We start from the raw sequence: 25,359 nt of genomic DNA on the forward strand, positions 1-25,359 counted from the left end.
GAAGATCCAAGAATTAAGGAGTAGAACTGAGTAGGTTTTCTACTGATTAATGCTGTTTAGAAAAAATATGTTAGGAAAGCGTCTGTAAATCCCTAGTTCTTTCTCGTTTTAGTCTAAACTAATTAGTGGGCACCTTTGAAATATGTTGTTAATACTTAGATGTCCATTTTCAACTGAAAATTGGTTTGCCTCTAAAATATTTCCTCTGATGTTATAGAGATTACATTTCTTTTGAGTCATAATCATTGATCTGTTGATTTATTTTAAGATCTGTAGCACTGAGCTCAGAGACTCGTTGTGCTGGTGACCTCAAGGGAAGTTTGTATCATTGTGGTAGTCCTATTGTGATGTATTCATTTCTAATATCTTTGGTTTGACTTCCACATCTGAATTATTGTTATTATAATTCTCTGCTTTTTCTGAAATTGTAACTTGAAAGACATTGGAATTGGAAAACACTTGAAATACTTATGGGCTCAAATTTAATGCAGATATATATATATATATATATATATATATATAATTGTAACTTGCAGTGGTAATATCTGTAGCATAATAAAAAATAACATAGAAATAAAAAAGAAAAAGTATATGTTATGGGCATATGGTTAATGCTTGTCTGTTAGTAGTTAAAATTTGAGATTCTCATGTATTAGCAGCTTTATTTGATGCTTTACAGAAAGACTTTCCCAACTCTTGAAGAAATTATTTGAAACCCAAGAATCTGGTGACCTCAATGAAGAATTAGTTAAGGCTGCTGCCAATGGAGATGTTGCTAAAGTGGAAGATTTGCTAAAAAGACCAGATGTGGATGTGAGCATTTAAAAAATTATTTTGAAGGATACACTAAAATAGAATAGTATAATGAACCTTATACTTCAACAGTTATTTAGATTTTGCCACATTACTTCAATATTTATTAAGACTTTGCCACATGCGTTTTAGTCCTTGTTTTTCTGAGATATTTTAAAGAAGACACCAGCCATCATTTTTCAGTGTGCATTTCTAAAAGATATTGTAATTTTCTTATTTTAACACTGTGACGTTTATTTTATGATTGACAAAATTTATATTTAGGCTTTTAAGTGATTAGTGTCCTTTTGGGAAATTGAGTGATTTTTTTCTCATGTCAATAACATGTGTTTTAAATATATTTTAGTAAATATTATAAGCAATTTTCTATCCTTTTTAAAATATTTAATCTAAACTTTTTACCCGTTCTTCCCTGTGAAACTTGACTATTTCATAGTTTGTAAGGCAGATGACTTAGAGGTCATGCACTTTGTAAATCTTAATAGTTTATGTTGTAATCTTACTATTCATATAAGCCATATTTTAAATGGGTTATTTTGGTTCTTACTTAGTCATCCTTTGGCTTTGCCATTGCTGCCATGCTGGCATCAATATGATATTTAGTGCAGACCAAGATTGTAAGTGGAGTGGCAGTCGCGGTGTTTACGAAGGCTTTTGTTGCCACATCTTTGTATGTAAATATGCTAGACAGTTTGAAGAAGATCAGATCTATAATTGTAAGGTATAAACTATTCCTATGAACTCACATAGCATTTTAGGCTTATTTGAGAGAGCAATTGCAACAGCACAACAAAGTGGTTTTTTGATTGGTTGTAAGATATATCACAAATAATTTGTTACTGATAGGAAAGTACCAATGTTTTTGTGTTTGAAATATAGAGTCAGACTTCTATAGTCATAGTCAATCAAGCAGATTTACATTTTATACTTAATTTTAAAAATTTAATTACTGATTGGTATCTTAGTTATTTTTTAAGTGTCATACATTCTAAAAATTTAAGGGAAAAATACTTCAAGATTTATGAGAAATGGTATCTCCTTCTCAACTTATTTTCTCATTCTTCCAGAGTCAACTATTTTTACCTCTTTAACTTCTTCCAAACAATCTTTTCATGTCAGAGGCTATTCCTCAGATGTCTGGTGTTCCTTGGTTGTCCATTTATCTATGAGAGTGATCAGTAAAAGGCGTGTGTGTGTGTGTGTGTGTGTGTGTGTGTGTGTGTGTGTGTGTTTGTCGACTCTGGTTTTCACCATCGAGTGATTTGGACATTTCCTTGGATTATTCTTGGGTATTGGTCTTTAGGTCTTTTCTCTTGGGCTGGTCTGACTCCCCAGAAAGATCTCTAGTAGTTCTTCTGGTTATAAACCTGGATACCAACCTTATGAATATTGAATAAGAGAAGAGAGCCTGGGATCTTAGGATTTGGCCTGTAAATATTTACATAAGATTTCTGTTTTTAGTACTTTGCCCCATTCTTAACAGTGGCCAGGGACGCTTTACCCTTTCTGGAGAATAAACTTTCAGGTTTCTGTTAGTGTGAGGGTGGAACAGCTGTGCAGAGGTGGGGAATCCAGGGATCTAAATGATTTTTAAAAAGACTGTCAACTGATGCTTTTGTGTTTAACATTCACTACCATATTATCCCCATATTCAGAGGTCATCAACTTTGAGTCTTTTGGGCTTCCTTGGCAAAAGGGTTGCTACCTAGGTATTTTTCATAGCAGGTTTAGGTCTGCTTTTCAGCTTCCTGTATATGTGTGAGTGTGTGTGTGTGTGGTTTTTGTTTTGCTAGTTCTAATTATCTTTGTGGATTGAAGCTTAAAAGAAAATAAAACTTTACTTTTGTTTTAGTATGATGCTGTAAATAATGAAATTAAATACAACCCATCATTTAATGAAAAAACATGTCCTAGTACACTGTTAATGGGAATGCAGACTGGTATAACCACTATTGAAAACAGTATGGAGTTTCCTCAAAAAATTAAAAATGGAACTGCTGTTTGACCCAGTGATCCCACTTCTAGGACTCTATCCTAAAAATCCCAAAACACCATTCAGAAAGAATATATTCACCTCATATTTCATAGCTGCGCAATTTATAGTAATTAAGATCTGGAAACAGCCCAAGTGCCCAACAGTAGATGAGTGGATAAAAAAGCTGTGGTACATTTACACAGTGGAATACTATACAGCTGTAAAAAAGGAACATTTACCCTTGGAGACAGTATGGAGGGACCTGGAGAACGTTATGCTAAGTGAAATAAGCCAGTCAGAGAAAGACAAATATTACGTGATCTCACTTATCTGTGGAATCTAATGAACAAAATATATTGACGTACAAAAAAATAGGTCCTGACACATTGAAACATGGAACAGACTAATCAGGGAGGAGAGGTGGGGTGAGAAGAGATTAACCAAAGAACTTATATGCATATATGCATAACCCATGGACACAGACAATAGAGTGGTAAAGGCCTGGGGTAGGGTGGGAACTGGGTTGAAGGGGATAATGGGGGGACAGTAGGGGGTACATTTGTGATACTTTCAACAATAAAGATAAAAAAACACTCTTACAAGGATATACTTTCTTTATTAAAAGGTTTGTTGAGGTACAGTTGTTTTGTACCATGAATAAAAATATAAGGATATACTTTTTAAAAAAATTGATATTTACAGAGAGAGGAGGGGGAAGGGAGAGAGAGAAACATGGATCAGCTGTCTCCTGCACACCCTTTACCGGGGATTAAGCCTGTTCCCTGATCTGGAAAGGAACCAGCAACCTTTCAGTGCATGAGACAGTGCCCAATCTACTGAGCCACACTGGCCAGAGCAAAATATACTTTTAAAGTCTTATAATACGGAAAAATTTTTCCAGTTCTTACTAATGGGACTTTTTTCTCTTTAGCTTTTCTGTGTTTGTTTTTTTTTTTTTTTTTTTTTAATAGCATCTTCCTCTTGATTTTTAGATGTCAAGAATTCTTTAACATCTATAATTGAAGTCCCCTCCCCCCCAAGTTTTCTTTCCATTCTGAAATGTAAAGTTTTTAAAAATTATAGTTGACATACAATATTAGTTTCAGGTGTACAACATAGTGATTTTTTTTTATAACATAGTGATTTAAAAAAAAAAAAATGTTTTCTGCAGCCGGTGTGGCTCAGTGATTGAGTGATTGACCAGGAAGTCATGGTTCAATTCCTGGTCAGGGCACATGCTGGGGTTGCCATCTATGTTGTTGCAGATGGTAATATTTCATTCCGTTTTTTATGGTTGAGTCACAATTTTATTGTATACTAGAGGCCCAGTGCATGAAATTCATGCACTGGTAGGGTCCCTAGCGGCTGCCAGCTGGGTACTCTCTCCCTTCCCCCGGCCGCCTGCTGCCGCCAGGGCCTCTCTCCCTTCTCCCGATCACCTGCCGCTGCCTGCCAGGGCCTCCCTCCATTCCTCTGGCTGCCTGCTCCCACCAGCCGGGGCCTCCCTCCCTTCCCTCGGCCGGTTCTGCCCCCTGGTCGAACTCCTGGACAACTCTCGGTCAAGAGGACAATTTGCACACTATGCTTTTATTATATAGGATATACGCCATTTCATTATCCATTCATCTGTTGATAGACACTTCCATATCTTGTCTATTGTAAATAATGCTGCCGTGAACATAAAGAAGCATGTTTTTTTTGATTTAGTATTTTGGGTTTTTACAGATGTATACCTGGAAGTGGAATTGCTGAGTCCTTTGTTGTCTCTTAGTATAGCATTTGTTTTACAGTCTATTTTGTCTGGTATAACTATTGCTACTCCAGCTTTTTGTTGTTGTTTTGTTTCCATTTTTATGAAATATCTCTTTCTATTCCTTTGTTTTAGTCTGTGTGGGTCTTTTGATCTGAAGTGAGTCTCTTGTAGACAGCATATGTATGGGTCTTGTTTTGTAATCCATTAAACCACGATATGTCTTTTGATTGGAGCATTTAATCCATTTGCATTTAAAGTAGTTGTTGATAAATATGTATTTGTTACTATTGTATTCATATTTTTAATCTTTTTTCTTCTTCTTAAAGAAGACCCTTTAACATTTCTTGTACTAGTCTGGTGGTGATTAACTCCTTTAGCTTTTTCTTGTCTGGGAAGATCTTTATGTGTTCTTTGATTCTAAATAATAAGTTTTGGGTAGAGTAAATTATTTTAATAGAATCATACAATGTACCAAATTTGAACCTATATTATATGTATATATATTGGCTCTTTCTTATTTGTAACATTCCATCCTTTTATTTTTATTATATAGGTAAATGGACAATGTGCTGGCCACACTGCTATGCAAGCTGCTAGTCAGAATGGACATGTTGATATTTTGAAGTTACTTTTGAAACAAAATGTGGATGTAGAAGCAGAGGTAATTAAACTAAGCTTGAAAAATATTTTCAGTAAAAATGTCCTAGAAATGGTACTTACTTTTGTATTAGTAGATGAACTGTTTTCATTCTTGAAATTTAATATTTACCTAAGACTTTTCTGATTGAAGAGAGAAATTTGACAAAAGACAACTTGAAGCATTTCTTGGTTTTCTGTGATTTCTTAGTATTCTTGGCAGTAGCCCCAACTGCTGTTGGAAGCCCAGTTGGGTTCACCCAAGAATTATACTGGGGAAGTTGAGGGAAGGGGAATATAAATCCTGTGGGTCAAGATTTTTTCTGATTTGTGACACTCAGAGGCCTCTATTATGTTTTTTTTTTCCTCGTAAGGGAACCAGTATATTAGAATTTGTTTAGTCTTGTTTCTTCTTCTTTTTTTTTTTAATTAAATCTTTATTGTTCAGATTATTACATTTGTTCCTCTTTTTCCCCCCATAACTCCCCTCCTCCCAGTTCCCGCCCCACCATCCGCCCTCACTCCCCACCCACTGTCCTCATCCATAGGTGCACGATTTTTGTCCAGTCTCTTCCCGCATCTCCCACACCCCTTTCCCCCGCAAGAATAGTCAGTCCATTCCCTTTCTATGTCCCTGATTCTATTATGATCACCAGATTATTTATTCACTTGATTCTTAGATTCACTTGTTGATAGATGCATGTTTGTTGTTCATAATTTGTATCTTTACCTTTTTCTTCTTCTTCCTCTTCTTAAAGGATACCTTTCAGCATTTCATATAATCCTGGTTTGGTGGTGATGAACTCCTTTAACTTTTCCTTATCTGTGAAGCTCTTTATCTGACCTTCAGTTCTGAATGATAGCTTTGCTGGATAAAGTAATCTTGGTTGTAGGTTCTTGGTATTCATCACTTTGAATATTTCTTGCCACTCCCTTCTGGCCTGCAAAGTTTCTGTTGAGAAATCAGCTGACAGTCGTACAATGGGTACTCCCTTGTAGGTAACTGAGTTTCTTTCTCTTGCTGCTTTTAAGATTCTCTCTTTGTCTTTTGCTCTTGGCATTTTAATTATGATGTGTCTTGGCGTGGTCCTCTTTGGATTTCTTTTGTTTGGAGTTCTCTGCGCTTCCTGGACTTGGAAGTCTATTTCTTTCACCAGGTAGGGGAAGTTTTTTGTCATTATTTCTTCAAATAGGTTTTCAATATCTTGCTCTCTCTCTTCTTCTGGCACCCCTATAATTCTGATGTTGGTATGCTTGAAGCTGTCCCAGAGGCTCCTTACACTATCTTTGTATTTTTGGATTCTTTTTTCATTTTGCTTTTCCGGTTGGGTGTTTTTTGCTTCTTCGTATTTTAAATCGTTGACTTGATTCTTGTGATCCTCTGGTCTGCTGTTGGGAGTTTGTATAATATTCTTTATTTCAGTCAGTGTATGCTTAATTTCTAGTTGGTCCTTTATCACAACATCGAAGGTCTCACTAGATTTCTTGAGGATCTCACTACATTTATCGGCGGTTTCTAGAAGGTTCTTGAAAAACCTTAAAAGTGTGGTTTTGAATTCTATATCCAGTAGTTTGCTTTCCTCCATTTCTGTCATTTGTGTCTTGTTTCTTTGTCTTCGCATTTTTTATGCTTCGCTGTGTTGATAGAGTGGCTTTCTGTGCTAAGTGTCCTATAGGGCCCGGTGGCTCAGCCTCCCCAATTACCTGAGGTAGACACTCGGTGCACCCCCTTGTGGGCTTTGTGCACAGTCTTGTTGTAGTTAAACCTTGATTGTTGTAGGTAACACTGGGAGGAATTGACCTCCAGGCCAATTGGCTGTGAGAATCAGCTGTGTCTGCAGTGGGAGAACTTCTGTGCTGAAGACACCCTTCTGGGGCAAGACTTGCTTCAGTGGGGCTTTGGTGCTCACTGAGTCTGCCCCCTGAGTGTGTCCCTTATGGATCTGCAGAATTATAATTGGATGATCCCACTCTGACCACTGGGTACACTGGCTCTTGGATCTAAGGAGGTGCTAATCTAGCCTCTGCCTGAGGCTACTCTGCAGAAGCCAGCTGTAAAGCAATGCAAGTTTCCCTGGGGCCTTGGGCAGCTGCAGTTTGTTAAGTAATTTTCAGATTACAGAGGGCTGGGCCTTTCATATGCAAAAGCCTCCGTGCATGGCTTGGGCGGGGCGGGGCCCCTGGGGATCAACTGGGCTGGCAGAGTGAGCAGTATGGCTGCCCTCGTTCCGACCGATGCCAGATAGTCCCGTTTCTCCCGAATGAGTCTGTGTCCCCAGAGACTCGCCCGGAACTGGAGCTCAGAGCCTGAGACTCCCTCCCAATTGAAAAAGACAGTCGTGACCTCAGCCGCCAGCCCTCTCCACTTGCACCTCCGCACCTTTGTATTTCACTTCCGCACCACACCTCCTGTGAGTCTTGGTATGCTTTTCTCTTTCCTTCTTGTTGTAGAATTTCCAATCAGCCAGCCTTCCTGTGGTTCTGGATGATGTCTTTTCTGTCTTTTTGTTGTATTTTTGAAGTGGTTGTGCGAGGCAGCAATCTCCGGTGTTTACTTACGCTGCTGTCTTGGTTTCTCCCCGAGTCTACATATTTAAATCCAAGAGTCACTGTTCCTAAACAGTGTTTGGTGAATGATTAGCATGTGATCACATTGCATCATGAGCAGTAATTGGTTCTGTTGTTGAATGGCGTGACTTTTGCAGCAGTTTTAACGAGTGCTGTGCACTAAGCCACATTTCAGCCATGTGCATTTGTTTTACTCTTGGTGACTGGTAAATGCACGCATTTATTAGACGTATTCAGTATAAATTTAAAATTACTGTAATACATGTAAAAAAACTTTGTGAAATTAAACTATTTATACATAGTTAATTTTAATTACACAACTCTGTCTACATAATTTAAAACAGGTAAACTAATTTGTAAATTTTTTAATAAAACATATATCTTATTGATTTTTTTACAGAGAAAAAGGGAGAGGGATAGAGAGTTAGAAAGATCGATAAGCTGCCTCCTGCACACCCCTCACTGGGGATGTGCCTGCAACCAGTACATGCCCTTGACCGGAATCGAACCCAGGACCATTCAGTCCACAGTATCCATTCAGCCAAACCAGTCAGGGCAAATTTATAAATTTTTTGACATATGCATTCGGAAAACCTACTTTATTATATAATGGACTTTCTGCTTTAACGGACACCCCTTGCCCAAATTAGTCCATTATAGCAAGGTTTTACTGTAAAGACTTAATTATAAGACTCAAACTGTAATACTTGTGGTAGAAAATAGGAAACAAAATCTCTGGCATTTCTCTTAACAATATATTTTTTTGATGTATCTCCTTGGGCCAGGGAAAAAAGGAAAAATTAAACAAATGGGACTATATCAGACTAAAATTTTTTTTGTATAGCAAAGGAAACCAACAAAATGAAAAGATAATCCACTGAGTGGGAGAACATATTCACCAAGGTACATTTAATAAAAGATATTAAAATTTATAAAGAACTTATACAATCAACATAAAAAAAAACCCCAAACACCAACTAAAAAATGGGCAGAGGACACTTTTTTAAAGAGAACATAGAAACGACCAATAGACATGAAAAGCTGCTCAAATTCACTAATCATCAGAGAAATGCAAATTAAGAACACAATGAGATAGCATCTCACACTTGTCTGAATGGCTGTTATCAACAAATCAACAAATAAGTGTTATCAAGGATGTGGAGAAAGGGGAACCTTCAATCACTATTGGTGGGAATTCAGATTGGTGCACCCACTATAGAGAACAGTGTAAAAGGCCCTCAAGAAATTAAAAATGGAGCTGCCTTATGACCCAGCAATTCCACCTCTGGGTATATATCTGAAGAAACCCAAAATACTAATTTGAAAAGATATATGTACCCTATATTCATTAATTGCAGCATTATTTACAGTAGCCAAACTATGGAAGAACCCAGGTGACCATCAAGAGACAAGTGGGTAGCCCTGGCCGGCTTGGCTCAGTGGATAGAGCATCAGCCTGAGGACTGAAGGGTCCTGGGTTCGATTCTGGCCAAGGGCACATGCCTGGGTTGCAGGCTCGGTCCCCAGTGGGGGGCGTGCAGGAGGCAGCCGATCGGTGATTCTCTCTCATCATTGATGTTTCTATCTCTCTCCTTATTCCTTCCTCTCTGAAATCAATAAAGAAATATATATATATATATTTTTAAAAACAGACAAGTGGGTAAAAAATGGCAGCACCTATATACAATGGAATATTACCCTAAAAAAGAATGAAATTTTATTATTTGTGACAATATGGATAGACCTAGAGGGTATTATGCTAAGTGGAATTAGCTAGTCAGAGAAAGATAAATACTATATGATTTCTCTTACAAGTGGAATCTAAAGAATAAAATAAACAAGCACACAAAATGGAAACAGATTCATAGATACAAAGAACGGATTGATGGTTGCCAAAGGGAAGGGGGTTTTAGGGGACTGAGTGAAAAAGATGAAGGGATTGAGAAATACAGATTGGAAGTTAGAAAAATAGTCAGGGGTACAGCATAAAGTACAGCATAGGGAATACAGTCAATAATATTATAATCTATATCTACTTATATAAAAACCCTGGGTGTAACATCCCAGCCAGAAGCGCGACCAAGCAGAAGGAAGTCAGTCCTACAGGGGTTGTCTTGGAAACGGCTGCACCCTCCCCCCCCCAAGCTGTTTCCCGGAGCTGTTTCCTGTAAGGGCGGGGTTTGAGGCAGGAACCCATCCTCGGAGCGTGGAGGCATATCTTTATAAAGTGTGCCGTGCCAGCATGGCCCAGGGTGAACCTGAGTGGGGGCGGCTGAAAGGCTTAGAAAAGACAGACAAGAGAATGAAATCCGGGTCTCGGTGGGATGCTGCTTCTCTGAGAGACAGTGACCATGCCCACAGCCGTGTTTTTATTTTATAGCAGATGCCACGAGGCAAAGTAAGAGTGTGACCAAGATGTTTACAACATTCTCCTGGGTTTCAGTCCTACTCAGCTACATGCACCTGAACTTTATCAAGCCTACATCATTCAGGCACATGGGGCCTGGTGTTTGGACCATAGGTTCAAGCTTGCCAACTATACCTGTTGGCTATAATTGTGCTGGGAGGGCCTTGCCCTCCAAGCTGGGACTTGCACATGGTAATGAGAGGACTGTGCCCTCTCATCAGTCCAAGGCTTGACCCTGTCCAAAACACTGTAGCGGCTCCTCACAATAAAGTTTTAATACATTATATTAGAGGTTGTGGTGGTACTGTTTTACCCACAGCGTCTACAAGAATTGCTGCAAATTTACGTCTCGGTGGAAGAACCTTTCATTCCCAATATAAATGACCAATTCCATTAAATGAAACTTCAATTTCTAGACTCAATATAAACAGTGAATTTGCTAAAACTATTAAAAAGGCCCAACTTCTCATTATTGATGAACGCACCATGGCATCCAGTCATGCTATAGACAGATTACTAAGAGAAATTATGAATTTGAATGTTGTATTTGGGAGAAAGTTCTCCTTGGAGAGGATTTTTGACAATGTCTCAGTATTGTACCACATGCTATGGGATCGGCCATAGTAAAAACGAGTTTAAAGTACTGTAATGTTTGGGGATGTTTCAGTAAATTGTCTCTTGAAACAAATATGAGATCAGAGGATTCTGCTTATAGTGGATGGTCAGTAAAACTTGGAGATGGCAAACTTGATAGCAGTTTTCATTTAGGAATGGATATTATTGAAATCCCCTGTGAAATGATTTGTAATGGATCTATTATTGAAGCTACCTTTGGAAATAATATATCTATAGATAATATTAAAAATATATCTAAACATGAAATTTTTTGTCCAAAAAAATGAACATGTTCAAAAATTAAATGAAGAAATTTTGGATATACTCGATGGAGATTTTCACACATATTTGAGTGGTGATTTCGTTGATTCAACAGATGATGCTGAAAAGGAAAATTTTACCATCGAATTTCTTAATAGTATTTACTCCTTCGGGAATGCTATGTCATAAATTAAAATTGCAAGTGGTGCAGTGATCATGCTATTGAGAAATCTTAATAGTAAATGGGGTCTTTGTAATGGTACCAGATTTATTATCAAAGATTACGACCTGACATTATCGAAGCTGAAGTGTTAACAGGATCTGCAGAGGGAGAGGTTGTTCTGATTCCAAGAACTGATTTGTCCCCGTCTGATACTGGCCTCCCATTTAAATTAATTTGATGACAGTTTCCCGTGATGCCAGCATTTGCAATGATTATTAATAAATCACAAGGACAAACTCTAGACAGAGTAGGAATATTCCTACCTGAACCCGTTTGCGCACATGGTCAGTTATATGTTGCTTTCTCTCAAGTTTGAAGAGCATGTGATGTTACAGTTAAAGTTCTAAATACTTCATCACAAGGGAAATTAGTCAAGCACTCTGAAAGTGTTTTCACTCTTAATGTGTACAGGGAGATGTTAGAATAGGTTTAATCACTTTATCAGTCATTGTTTGCATCACTTGTTTTTATATCATGTTTTTGTTTTTTTCATATCATGTTTTTGTCGTTTTTATATCATGCCTGTTATATCCTTTTGTTACTGTTTATTAATAAATGTATATATTACTTTCATATACATTTTACTAGTTTCCTTTCATCTCTCACACTTCTATTATAGAGAAAGGGCAAATAGCAATATTAAAATATCTCCGCTAATTAATTACCTTTTAATGTGCATGAATTTCATGCACTGGGCTACTAGTCTGTATATATCAAGAGCCAGGGTCTGTAACGTCCAAAATGACCGAATGGATGACCGAACACTGGAAGTCAGTCCTGCAGTCAGTGCTGGGTCGCCACGACCAATCAGAACCAAATCTGGGTGAACTGTGAGGAGCCAGTGGGTGCCTAGGAGGCAGAGCTTTTGACGCTGACTGGCAGAAACCGACCAATCAGAACCTAATCTGGGTGAACTGTGAAGGCAGAACCTAAGGTGGGGGCTGAGGAGGGGTTTTAAGGGCAACAGCTGTTTGTTGTAAGGTGTAAGAAAACGGTTCAATTTTTTAATGACTAGTTTGGCAGTATAGTGCATGTGGCTGGCTATCAGTCCAGATATAGGGATTATGTATTTTTGTCTGCCAAGAGCATCTCCTCCTGCTGAAAAAGGCTACCCCCCGCCCCCTTTAAGCAATCCTATCCTATATATCTACACTAATAAAAGGATAATATGCTAATTAGACTGGTTCGGCTGGCCATCTTCCGGATGTCCAACTTCCTTCCAGACAAAGCCATGGTGGTGGGGGCCGAGGCAGAGGCAGTTAGGGGTGATCAGGCCGGCAGGGGAGGGTACGTGGGGGTGAGATCAGGCCGGCAGGGGAGTGCAGTTGGGGGCAACCAGGCCAGCAGGGGAGGGCAGTTGGGGGCGAGAGCAGGCTTGCAGGGGAGGTTAGTTGGGGCGAGATCAGGCCTGCTGGGGAGGGCAGTTAGGGGTGATCAGGCTGGCAGGGGTGAGCAGTTAGGGGCGAGATCAGGCCAGCAGGGGAGGGCAGTTAGAGGCAATCAGGCAGGCAGGCAGGTGAGTGGTTAGGAGCCAGCGGTCCCAGATTGCAAGAGGGATGTCCAACTGCAGAATTTCGTGCACTGGGCCACTAGTAACTATATATATGGTGCCTGGTGGTTACTGGAAGTATCAGGTGGAACACTTTGTAAAGTATATGTTTATCTAACCACTATGCTGGACATCTGAAACTAATAAAATAATATTGAATATAAACTAATTGAAAATAAATGTTAAAAAAGGGATTTGTTCTTTATATAGTAGAGTTACATTAAAGAGTTTTAAACATAAATTTTGTGTGTTATGGAGAGAATTCTGTCTGCTGTGTGAAGATTAGATTGGGGTTAGAATAAAGAGGAGGCAGAGTGAGCTATGGCAATAGGTCAGGTGAGTGAGAATGAAGGCCTGAATTAATTAGTGATATAATTGGAGAAGAGACAATAGACATGAACATAACTTGAGTAAAAACCATAGAATTTGGTGCTTGCCTATAGTTTAAGGAAGTAGGTGAGCATGACCTACAGATACTGATTTTGTTAACCTATGGCCTGTGATTCTATCAGGTAAGATAGGGAAGACTGGAACAAGAGCAGATTTTGGAGGGGTGGAGGAAAGAGGAGGGAATAAGAGGGTAGAAAGAACCAAGATCAGTTCCTTTTGGTTCGTTTGCGTTTTTTTTGGATCTGACCCGAGGATATGTTTTAATATTGATTTGAGGGAGAGGACAGGGGAGAGAGAAAGAGAGAGGGAGAAACAGAAACATCAGTTGCCTCCCATAGGCTCCCTGACTGGGGGATTCAACCTGCAGCCTAGGTATGTGCCCTGACTGGGAATTGAACCCACAACCTTTTGGTGCACAGGACGACGCCCCAACCAACTAATCCACCTGACCTGGCGAGGGAAAAATCAGTTTTAGATTTAATTCTAAGCCCCTTCACAAATCCTTTTAGGTTACCTTTGGAGGCCAGCTATAATGTTGTCCTTCAAGATCTCATTTGGTGCCAGTAGGGACAGAATAGTGAACTAGCAGTATGTTTTAGGTATATTCAAAGTCTGTAAGTTGAGGTATTTGTACAGCTGAGGTTTTCTAAATAGAAGGAAAGTCTGGAAATATATTTAATTGTGTTCTTGTATGGGTATGTATTTTTCAAGTTCTTTAAATTTTTATTTGTATTTCATATATATTAGGGTTTTTAATTTTTTAGTTTTTTTTTTTTTTTTAACATAAATTGATGGGACCTGCATAAAAGTGTTGCAATAGCAGTTTTCTAATAACCATCAATATCTGGTATACTTCATAAATAGTTCCTGTTTTTTAGTCAGTGAGTGTTAGTGGATTGATTTTCTCCTTTGTAATGGAAGGAGTACCACCAGGTAGACTTAAAAAATGTAACAGAAAAGAAATCCAGATTAGAGGTTAGTAAGATCTTAAATCTAAGATTCTAAAATATTGAAATATGTTATTGGAAAAGTTAGTGATACACATAAATAAAGACAATTTTTTGTAATAATCATTTTTCTTTTTTTCTGGGATGTTTAAATATAATGTTGCTCAGAGGCTCAAGTGTTAAATCTTTAGTGTGGTGCTTGCTAGTTTTTTTTATGCTCAAAGTAGATAGATAACAAAAACTCCTAACCTGTTTTAGCTGGAATATTAGTAAGGTAGAAGTACTCCTGAGTCATGGTTTGCTACCCTTTTGAGAATGGTTGTTCAATCTTTGTGAACTTCTATATCAGCAATTTTACTTTTAATATCTGCTTAAGAAAAATTGCAAAACCCAAAAACTATTTCTAATTCAACTGTGTTGAATGAACTGTTCTTCTTTTTAAAAAAATATATTTTTATTGATTTCAGAGAAGAAGGGAGATGGAGAGAGAGAGAGAAACATCAATGATGAGAGATAATCATTGATTGGCTGCCTCCTGCTCGCCCCACACTGGGGATCAAGCCCACAACCCAGGCATGTGCCCTGACCAGGAATCGAACCCTGACCTCCTGGTTCATAGGTCGATGCTCAACCACTGAGCCACGCTGGCCGGGCTGTTCATTTGTTTTAAATGTATTTAATCGCAACAGTACTTATCTGTGTTAACTTTGGAAAGTAGTTAAACTAATCACAAGTAATGCATTTTCAAACCACTTGCAAAAATCGTAGTCCACCAGGAGACTAGGACCATCAGCTGGGAACCACTGGATAAAGTCTTAAAGCTTGCTTACTTCTGGGTGTTAAAATTTGAGCTGTAATATGGACTAAAGATAGTACCCTTAATAATATCCTTTTCCATCTGCATCTGTCAGTGTAATGAGACTTCTTTTTTGGTGTGTGTGTGTAAGTGTGTAATCTTTATGTTAATGCCTGCAGGACAGGCATTTTTTTCCCCTTTAAAAAGTTGTTTTTACATTTGAAAAAATGTAAACAATTCTCTGACTCATCTCCTCCAATTACAAAAGGTGAGGCATACCTACTGGATTTCTCTGAAAGAGTTTTAGAATTTTGGATGTATGAAATTATGCTGGTTTGTGTTTTATTTTTGTCTTTTAAAGTGGTATTTAATATTTTTTCTCTCTCAAATACACAGAAAAGTGTATGCTCACTAGCTAAAGATAACCAATGTTAATGTGTTGATATATTTCTCCCCTTAAAACTAATTGAGATCACACTGTTTGGCATCCTTTCTTCTTTTTAAAATTACTCAACTGAAGTTAGTGTAATTTTTATGTCCTTTAAAAGTCTTTGTAAAATTTTTAAATGGAAAAAAGTTTATGTATTGTGTTATATATCAGTATTTTCCTAATATTGGCTTATCATCATGACTGATAAATTAGGGTAATGAAGAATTGAACTACTTCTGATATAACTATTGGTCAAAAATATATGTCTGATATAATATACATGGATCAGCAAAAGTAGGTTTACAGTTGTAATACAAATAATACAGTATTAAATAATGGTACAAGAATATACTTTGTGTATTGCATACTCACAACTGTAAACCTACTTTTGCCCACCCCTGTATTGATCCAGGATTCGTCATTTATTTTTGGAGTTAGTCACTATTCAAGTGAATTTCTGCTTTTTTTGTTGGCTCTATTCAATGTTTTTTTTCTCTTTCACATCAATTTGGTTCTTAATAAATTATAGTTTCAAGTTTTATTTATTTTTCTAAACTATTCATTAATTCAGATTTTAATGCTGCTGTTTAGGACAAGGATGGAGATAGAGCTGTTCACCATGCAGCTTTTGGAGATGAAGGTGCTGTTATAGAAGTATTACATCGAGGCAGTGCAGACTTGAATGCTCGCAACAAACGCCGACAGACACCACTTCATATTGCTGTCAATAAAGGTCATCTTCAAGTTGTAAAGACTTTATTGGACTTTGGTTGTCATCCAAGTCTTCAGGTAAAACCTTTAACAAAATATATTCTGTAGGTATTGTTAGGATCCTATTAAAGGGAAGTACTAGCTTCAATGGTAAGCATTTCTGTTACGATTTTTTTTCATATGATCAGTCATAGTAAGTGATACCAAAGGTATGGAATGTAATAAAATTGGCAGCTCTTCCTTATTAGAAAAGCCTTTTTAAGGAAGTGTCAAGTAGATCTGTCTTATATTGAGGGGTGGGGATAGGGATTTCATGCAAAAGTATCTGTTTTTGAATTGAATTGATTTAATTTTAGTGATCATGACAGTGGGCTTCAGCAACTTAAAGAAGTGTAATAGGCTGCATTTCCTAATAGTTACTTCGTAGCTATCTAAATTATTTTAGTTCTAGCCTTATGTAATTTAAGAGTCTTGGTGTACCAGTGATGGTGAGCCTATGACACGTGTGTCAGAGGTGACACGCAAACTCATTTTTATGGCTGATTTTTCTTTGTTAAATGGCATTTAAATATATAAAATAAATATCAAAAATATAAATCTTTGTTTTACTATGGTTGCAAATATCAAAAAATTTCTATATGTGACACGGTACCAGAGTTAAGTTAGGGTTTTTCAAAATGGTGACACGCCGAGCTCAAAAGGTTTGCCATCATTGGATTAGTCCAGTCTTAGATTTTCTGTTTTGGGAAATACATAGGGTTTTAAAGTTTATTTATTATAGTAGGATCTACTTTTTTTAAGCAAGGGTCACCTACGAAATGATTATTCCCTTTCAAAATTTTAGCAACTAGATGAATTAATTTGGATTGGTCTTAGAGAAGCAATGTAGAACAGGAGTAATGGGACTGAAGGTTTGATGAGAATTGAAAGTATCAGAGAGTTTGTTCAGCTAAATGATTATTACAGACTAGTTTTTCCGAGATACAGAGTGGTAGGATTAGAAGATGGGGTAGACGATGTAAGGTATTAATCTGTTGAAGGAGTGTGGAATTTATACCTGCTGACTTTTTTTTTTGTCTGATATGGGAGGCAAAGTAATTAGGTGAGAGTGAGTGGGGAGTGGTCAGTATAGAAAGGGTAATTGAAATAGCTACTGTGGAGAGCAAGAGACAGGACAGATCAGGGCCTGTGGAAGCATATTCCTGTCAGGTTAAGAGCCTATCTCAAGTTGGAGACCATGAATTTTTAGTGCAATAGGAGGATGAAAGGTAGATTGTTGGACTGAATTTGTGTTGGGAATTTCTTATGTGGGTGGATGAATATATACCTAGGATTGGCACACTTTTTCTGTGAAAGGCCAGGTAAGCCCTGGCTATTGTGGCTCAGCTCAGTTGGTTGGGTGTTGTCCCATACACCAAGAGGTTGCTGATTTGGTTTGTAGTCAGGGCACATGCCCCAGTTGTGGGCTCAATCCCCAGTAGGTAGGCTTGCGGGAAGCAGCTGATTGATGTTACTCTCTCATATTGATGTTTCTCTCTCTCTCCCTCTCCTTTCCTTTCTCTCTAAAAATTAATAAAAAAATATATTTAAAAAAAGGCCAGGTAATATTTTTGGCTTTCATATTTTCTATTACAATTATTTAGTGCTGCCATTGTAGCACCAAAGTAGCCATAGATAATACATAAATGCATGTGTGTGGCTATGTAAATAAAATTACAAAAATGGGGGCAGCCTAGATTTGGTAACTGTGGTAACTATATATGGCTTTACTGAAAATAGTATTTATGAAACTATGAAATGAATGAAGGCGAAATTACCCATTTACACAGATGACTGATAATGAATAACAATTTATTGCCACATTGGTTGATTACTGAAGTAATCAACTTGAAAAAAAAACATAGACTGAAACTGCCAAATTTTCTTTTACATTTGTTTTCACTTTGAGTTAATTACTCTCTTTCCTGCCCTTTGAAAACAATTAGAGTAATGATTCTCAGCAGTGACTACACAATATATTCACCTGGGGAACTCGGGAAAACTACTAATGCTTGAGTCTCAACCCGAGATTTAAGTTAGTGGATCTGAAGAACAGCCTGGATTACAGGATTTTTTTTGGATTACAGGATTTTAAGAGCTTCCCAGCAGATTCTAAAGTACAGCCAGGGTCGAGAACCACTGACTTTTAATTAATTGCTATGGGCCCTGAGATTGGTGTAGGTTTGGGATGGAGTTTCAGGGTACAGCAGTTAATGGTAGGACAATGGTATAGCAAGCCATTTTAAACGAATGAATTTTTTGACTGCTTTTCCACCTCATTTATTTTTGTTATTTACTTAATTATTTTGAGGGTATTTAATTTCTTGGATTTTTTTTAAAGCTACAGCATGTTTATTGTGTTTGCCATTTAGATTGAGTATAAGTTTATTCACTATAATGCTATTTCTTGCCTGCATTTATTAAATTGAACACATAGTATGCTTTATTGATGGTTGTTGGATATGGGTTCTGTTTTTGTTTCTTTGATTAGTAGTTCATTATAAGTATTAATAATTAAATGTGAGAATGATTGAAAAAGAACTAATGAAAATCTTTTTAAACTTAAAAAAAAGGATTCTGAAGGTGATACTCCTCTTCACGATGCAATAAGTAAGAAACGCGATGACATCTTGGCAGTCCTTCTGGAAGCTGGGGCGGATGTCACCATTACAAACAATAATGGATTTAATGCCCTGCACCATGCTGCACTAAGAGGAAATCCCAGGTAAAAATGTTACCTTTCACCAATTTATACGCAGTTTAAAAATATCTTTCTGTTGCTGGTTCTCTTTTTCTGATACTGATAAGAAAATAATTTTTGCTTATTTTAGTATTTTAAATCATTTTAAGATCTGTGGAAATTGTCTTCACTAAATAGATTAATTTTATAATGATTTTTTGAGTTATTAAACTAATAAAGTATGAAATGTCTAAATATATATTCAATATGGATATAGAGGATCAGGAATACTCATATTGTAAAGTTTTAATTAGAATGCAGTGCATTTTGAGATTTATGTTTCTTTAAGACCATTCTCAGGGTGTCCTCTAAACCCCATGCTAGTCTATTTGCATAGTAATTGTCTTTTTAAACTTGTGGCTAAATAACTATTAAGTTTACCTAATTGCTTAGTAATAATATAATTCTTTATATAAATTTCTAATATAGATGTTCTGTAACCATAGTTATAATTATAGGTGGTCTACTGAAAAAAAAATTGTTTGCTGGTTAAAGTTTGAGAAAGAATTTTAGAAAGTCACAGAATTTATAAAATGTGGACAAAGTCCCACAGAAAAACAAAATGTTTAACTTTGCTTTCATGTAGAATATTTTTCAGAGCGAGAGAGAGGAAAGAAGGGGGAGAGAGAAACATTCATTGGCTGCCTCCTGCACACCTCCTACAGGGGATTAATCAAACCAGTGACCTTTTGATGCATGGGACAATGCTCAACCGACTGAACCACACTGGCCAGGGTAACCTAGAATTTTCATGAATGAATTTTTGGCAACAGCTTTACCTGAAAAGCATTTTATTTGTTTTATTTATTTTATCTTATTAAATCCTCACCTAAGGATGTGTTTTACTGATTTTAGAGAAAGGGGAAGAGAGAGAGACAGAGAAAGAAAGATAAACATTGATATATGAAAGAAACATCTATCAGTTTCTTCCCATATGCACCCTCACCGGGGATCAAACCTGCAACCTAAGTATGTGCCCTGACTGGGAATCAAACTGGCAACCTTTTGGTGCCGGGATGATGTTCCAACTAATTGAGCCACACCAACCAGAACCCTGAGAAGCATTTTAGAAAATTCTGCATCAGATGTCTTCTGTTTATAGTTGAGTAAAGCCTACATATTATTTTTAACTTAATTTTTTGATTAAAGTTAAATCACAGATTGCATTCAATATTATTTTTTATTAGTTTCAGGTGTACAGCACAGTGGTTAGATAATTATATACTTTACAGAGTGTTTCCCTCAGTATTTTCAGCACCCAGCTGGCACCATACATAGTTATTAAAATATTATTGATTATGTTATCTATGCTGTGCTATACATTCCCATGAGAGTTTTGTAACTACTAATTTGTACTTTTCAATCCCTTCACCTTTTCAGCCAGTCCCCAAATCGCCCTCCCCTCTGGCAAACATGAGTTTGTTCTCTGTTTTGTTTGTTTGTTTGTATGCTTTAGATTACACATATAAGAGAAATCATACACTATTTGTCTTTCTCTGACAGACTTATTTCACTTAGCACAATACCCTCTAGGTCCATCCATGCTGTCTCAAATAAGCCTACATGTCTTTTTTTAAAAAAACACACTATATTTTATTGATTTTTTACAGAGAGGAAGGGAGAAAGATAGAGAGTTAGAAACATCGATCAGCTGCCTCCTGCACACCCCTTACTGGGGATGTGCCCGCATCCAAGGTACATGCCCTTGACCGGAATCAAACCTGGGACCTTTTCAGTCCTCAGGCTGACGCTCTATCCACTGAGCCAAATCAGTTAGGGCTTTTTTTTTTTTTTAATATAGCCTACATGTCTTGACTGAGGGAAATGTTCACTTTGAAGTTTATCGCAATAATTTAATATATCCTGAAATCTTTTCTTAAAATTGAGATATAATTGACATATAACATTATATTAGTTTCAGGTGGATAGCATAATGATCAGATAATGTGTATATATTATAAAATGATCACCACTATAAGTCTAGTTAACATCTATTAGCACACATAGCTACAAATATTTTTTCTTGTGATGGGAACTTTTAAGATCTCCTGTCTTAGCAATTCTCTAATATATACAGCAGTATTATAACTATAGTCACTATGAATGAATTCTTGAGAGCTTGTTTGCAGGTTCTAGCAGGGGAGCGCAGCTACTCGTATACCCTTGACCGAAGATTGGTTCTCTCCTCTGGGGGGAGGGTCATCCTCTTCTACTGAGCGTGCAGCTTCAGGAGGGATGCACATGGATCGGTAAGGGAGGAGGGGGACACCTGCCTAGCCAGCCAGATCAGCCAAATCAGCCCTGGCGATCAATGGGGTGACAGATGTCGCAGTCAGATCGCCCGCACATCCTGAATTCTTATTGTTTAGTTCCATACTGCTTTTTTTTTAATCCTCACTCAAGAATATTTTTTCCATTGATTTTCAGACAGAGTGGAAGGAGGAGAGGGGAGAGAGAGAAAGAGAAACATGGATGTAAGAGAGACACCGATATAAGATCAGTTGCCTCCTACATACGCCCTGACCTGGTCCAGGGATCGAACCCGCCACCCTTTGCATCTGTGGGCTGATGCTCCAACCCCTGACCCAATACTACATTTTTATATCATGTTTTCTTTTAATTTTTTGCTGTTTTTTATTATTTTAGCTTTTTTAGGGTCACCTCTAGCGGGTGAGCACAGGCCTTTACTAAGTGGTTTACATTCATGATCTCATTTAATTTTTGGACAGCCTTTTGAGGCAGGTTTTAATGTCCTCATTTTGTAGAGGAAGAATGAGTCTTATAAAGAGATGAATTTGCTTATTCAAAGTCAGTGACTAGGGGAGCAGCTGGAACTTGAGCAAGGTCCATCTGACTTTGGACTCATAACTCTTAACCACTTGATATTACTTTTCTGTATTATGGGCTATATGAGAGGTAAGACTGAAATATATGGACAGTGAATCATTTAACTAAGAATGCATTAATATGTCAGTGTCCTTGCTGCCTCTTTTGATTAGGGTTAACTTTGACTACCCTGTCACTAATTCTGAACTTCCAATGAATTCTAAAGTTTCCTTTATTCTACAGGTACCATATTTCCAATCCATTCCATTTCATTCTTTCTATTTCCATTGTTGCTGACCTAATTAAATATTGACCACCTTTACCTAGACCCGTGGTCGGCAGAGTGTGGCTCTTCCTAAGCCTTAGGAGTACCTTAATTAAGTTAATAACAGTGTACCTACCTATATAGTTTAAGTTTAAAAAATTTGGCTCTCAAAAGAAATTTCAATCGTTGTACTGTTGATATTTGGCTCTGTTGACTAATGAGTTTGCCGACCACTGACCTAGACTATTACAGTATCTTTCTAATTTTTCTCCCCGATTTTAGTTTTATTTGACAACTTTCATATAACTACCAAATTATCATTCTAAGAACATAGACCAAATGGCTCCCCTCTCCTGTTCTCAAGTCTTTAGTTGCTTTCTATTGTACATAGAATAAAATCTTTACACCTTGACCTGGCATTCAAACCCATTTACAGTGTGTCCTGAGTCTTTCTGACTTTATCTCTCACTAAATAAAAGCCATCTCTGCCTACCTTGCTCTTCAGCTTCATTGTTCTACTTTCCTTTCTTAAGATAGTTTGTCTGCTTTCTTCTTTCATTTACTTAAGGATTTTTTTCTTTATCTTAACCATCTTTTTTCTAGAACTCTTAGATCTCATCATTGAAACTATTTTCTGTTTGCCCTTTACTTCCTTGTTCTGTGTTCTTATTTTACTGCACCTATAATCTGCTTTGCGCTGTCCCTTAGTATATGCATGTTTATGTTCCTTTCTACTTAAATTGTGGGCATTCATGCTCATTTGTATGTTCCTTACAATGCCTTGATTATAGTAGGAACTCAGTTAATGTTACTCTTGATTTGACAGTCAAGACAGTGTTAGATATTACTAGAGTATATGTGATCAATTACAAAATAAATTCCGTAGAGAAACTATTAGGAGTTTAAACAGAGTGATTACTACAGATTAGAATAGGCAAAAAGAGATTTTATTGAGGAAATTTAGGTTAAATACTAAATCATAAAGTTTAAGGTAAACTGAAAATTGAAGAGTTAGGAAATGAGTAACTTTTAAATATTTTTATTTGTTTTACTTTATTAGAAGTAGTCATAGTATGTTTAATAATGCTAAGCCTATATGTATGGAGGAGGAAATATACTACTTTCGTTTCTTCAATTCTTAAGAATTCCCCTAAACATTTGCAACAGTGACATCTGTATCCAGATAATTGGTGTCAGGTGACATTTTAAAAAAAGGAAAAAACACTTTTAGTTTACAATAAAGTAGTGCTTCAATTAAAGTTACATCACTTCTTTTCTTAAAAAAAATTTTCATTTATTGATATTTTTAGAGATAGAGGTAGAGAGAAGGAGGTAAAGAGAGAGAAAGAAACATCGATTTGTTGTTCCACTTATTTATGCATTCATTGGTTGTTTCTTGTATGTGCCTTGAGCAGAGATCAAACCCGCAACCTTGGTGTATCAGGACGACACTCTAACCAGCTTAGCTACCCAGCCAAGGCACTACATGACTTCTTTATTCCTATTTCCTTAAGGCATTTTATGAAGGTGTGACTGTAGATTGCCAGATAAAGAGTGTAATGTTAATTGGACATGGAAGATGTCAGAAAAATGACATAACTTATATATCATTTATAATTGCAAATTTGTAACTTCATATCAAATTTCTTATTCTTAAAATTCACTTTTCTTTCCTTATACTGGCCATTGATGTCATTATATAGAAAGGAACTGTTTTTGTTGTACTCAGAATTTTTTTAAGAAGTCTTTGGCCTTAACACTTATTTGAGAAAACCAGTTAGTACATTATTTCCAGAACCTGATGAGTTAGCATTTTTGAATAAAATATTAGATTAGCAAATGTGCTAACATTTTCCTCTTTCTTATAAGCATTTTATAATTTATATAGCATAATGAATGTATTACCTTGAATTGTAATATTTTAATTTTGTTATTTGTGATTTTTGTTTTATACTGCAGTTATACTTCTTTAGTATACCTGACTTACCTGTTAGACTTAATGTATAGTCAATTTTAAATACAATTGATTGGCTCTAGCTGGTTTGGCTCAGTGGATAGAGCATCAGCCTGCAAACTGAAGGGTCCTGGGTTTGATTCCGGTCTAGGGCACATGCCTGGGTTGCAGGCTTGATCCCCAGCAGGAGGCGTGCAGGAGGCGTGCAGGAGGCAACCAATTAATGATTCTGTCATCATTGATGTTTCTATCTCTCTTTCTCTCTCCCTTTCTCTCAAAAATGAATAAAGATAGACAAATAAATAAATAAATACAATTGATGGCATGTTAGTATAATTCTTACCTGTTTTGTTAGAATGTATATATATATTTCTGCAGTAAATTATTTACATCATTGTGAGTATAATTTAGTACCAGCACAATGTTGTCTTATAATTCTTTCAATTTATTATGGTTAGCAATGTGGAAAAGTTTTCGAAATTTGTATGTACATATATACACATGGAATTTAAGTAGCATTCTATTTCCTAGTTTTGCTTTTAGTTAATAATAATTTTTTCAGCAATAAGTCAGTAACAGTCAATAACATAGTAGAATTAGTAATTATTGGATGTGCTTTTCTAAAAGAAAATGACTTTCCTGCTCATCAAAAATATGTCTAAATGTCTGATGTTTTTGAAGAATATACTATGAAATCTATATTTCAAAGGTGCAGATCAATAGAGATTCCAGATTTCAGAGCTGATTTTGGTGTTTACTTATAATATGACAGTAACTGAAGTAAAGACATTAAGAGAAAAAGAGTTATAAAACATTTCTTTCAGAATTATGTAAGAGAATATGTTTTTGCTGTGAGACACTGAGTACTTTGGTCATGCTTTGTAAAGTTTGGAGCTTTTTAGAATGTAGTTGAAGTATGTTTTAATATAGTAGTGTTTTTATTTTAAGAAATCTTAACTAAGGACAATGCTGTTTATGTATTCTGATATTTGGCATTGTCCCTACAATTTAGCCATGTTGTCTTTTCTTTTTATATACAGGTAAAATTTAAAATTTAAAATTTAAAATTTCATGTAAAATTTCAGATTTAAATGAAGAGCAGAAAACATTTCTGTTGTTAAAGATGAAAACTAAATTTCTTTGGATTAGTGGCATTAATCAGCACATTACTTAGGTATTTTCTGTGAGGATGTTGCATTTTTAGGTACCTTGAAGTTTTTAGAGGTCCCTCACAGACATGAAAATAAATTAGCAATATTCCCTGCAGAGCTTTTAAAAAACAATTGCTAGATGTTTTGGAGGCACTGATAACATTATAAACTTACTTTATGTAGTGTTATTTATAAATTTTTCTCTAATATAAATTGGATATGAAAAGTAATAGTAAAATATGAGTGAGCCATATGATATCATATATTTTCAGTTTATCATAGCACTAAGGTAATTTCACAGGCACTTCTT

General features: G+C 36.5%; 1 protein-coding gene across 3 annotated transcripts in view; it reads left to right on the top strand.

The window, feature by feature from the left end:
• MIB1 (mindbomb E3 ubiquitin protein ligase 1) overlaps positions 1-25,359 on the top strand; it is a 165,003-nt gene that overhangs the window by 58,618 nt on the left and 81,026 nt on the right. For all 3 annotated transcript variants that reach the window (XM_036321330.1, XM_036321329.1, XM_036321331.1), the window contains exons 9-12: positions 680-813; positions 5,095-5,202; positions 15,955-16,152; positions 18,687-18,838. In XM_036321330.1, coding sequence (XP_036177223.1) covers positions 680-813; positions 5,095-5,202; positions 15,955-16,152; positions 18,687-18,838 — 592 coding nt within the window. The remainder of the gene's footprint in view (positions 1-679; positions 814-5,094; positions 5,203-15,954; positions 16,153-18,686; positions 18,839-25,359) is intronic.

This window comes from Myotis myotis, unplaced genomic scaffold, assembly GCF_014108235.1.
Source record: "Myotis myotis isolate mMyoMyo1 unplaced genomic scaffold, mMyoMyo1.p scaffold_m19_p_9, whole genome shotgun sequence".
NCBI lineage: Eukaryota > Metazoa > Chordata > Mammalia > Chiroptera > Vespertilionidae > Myotis > Myotis myotis.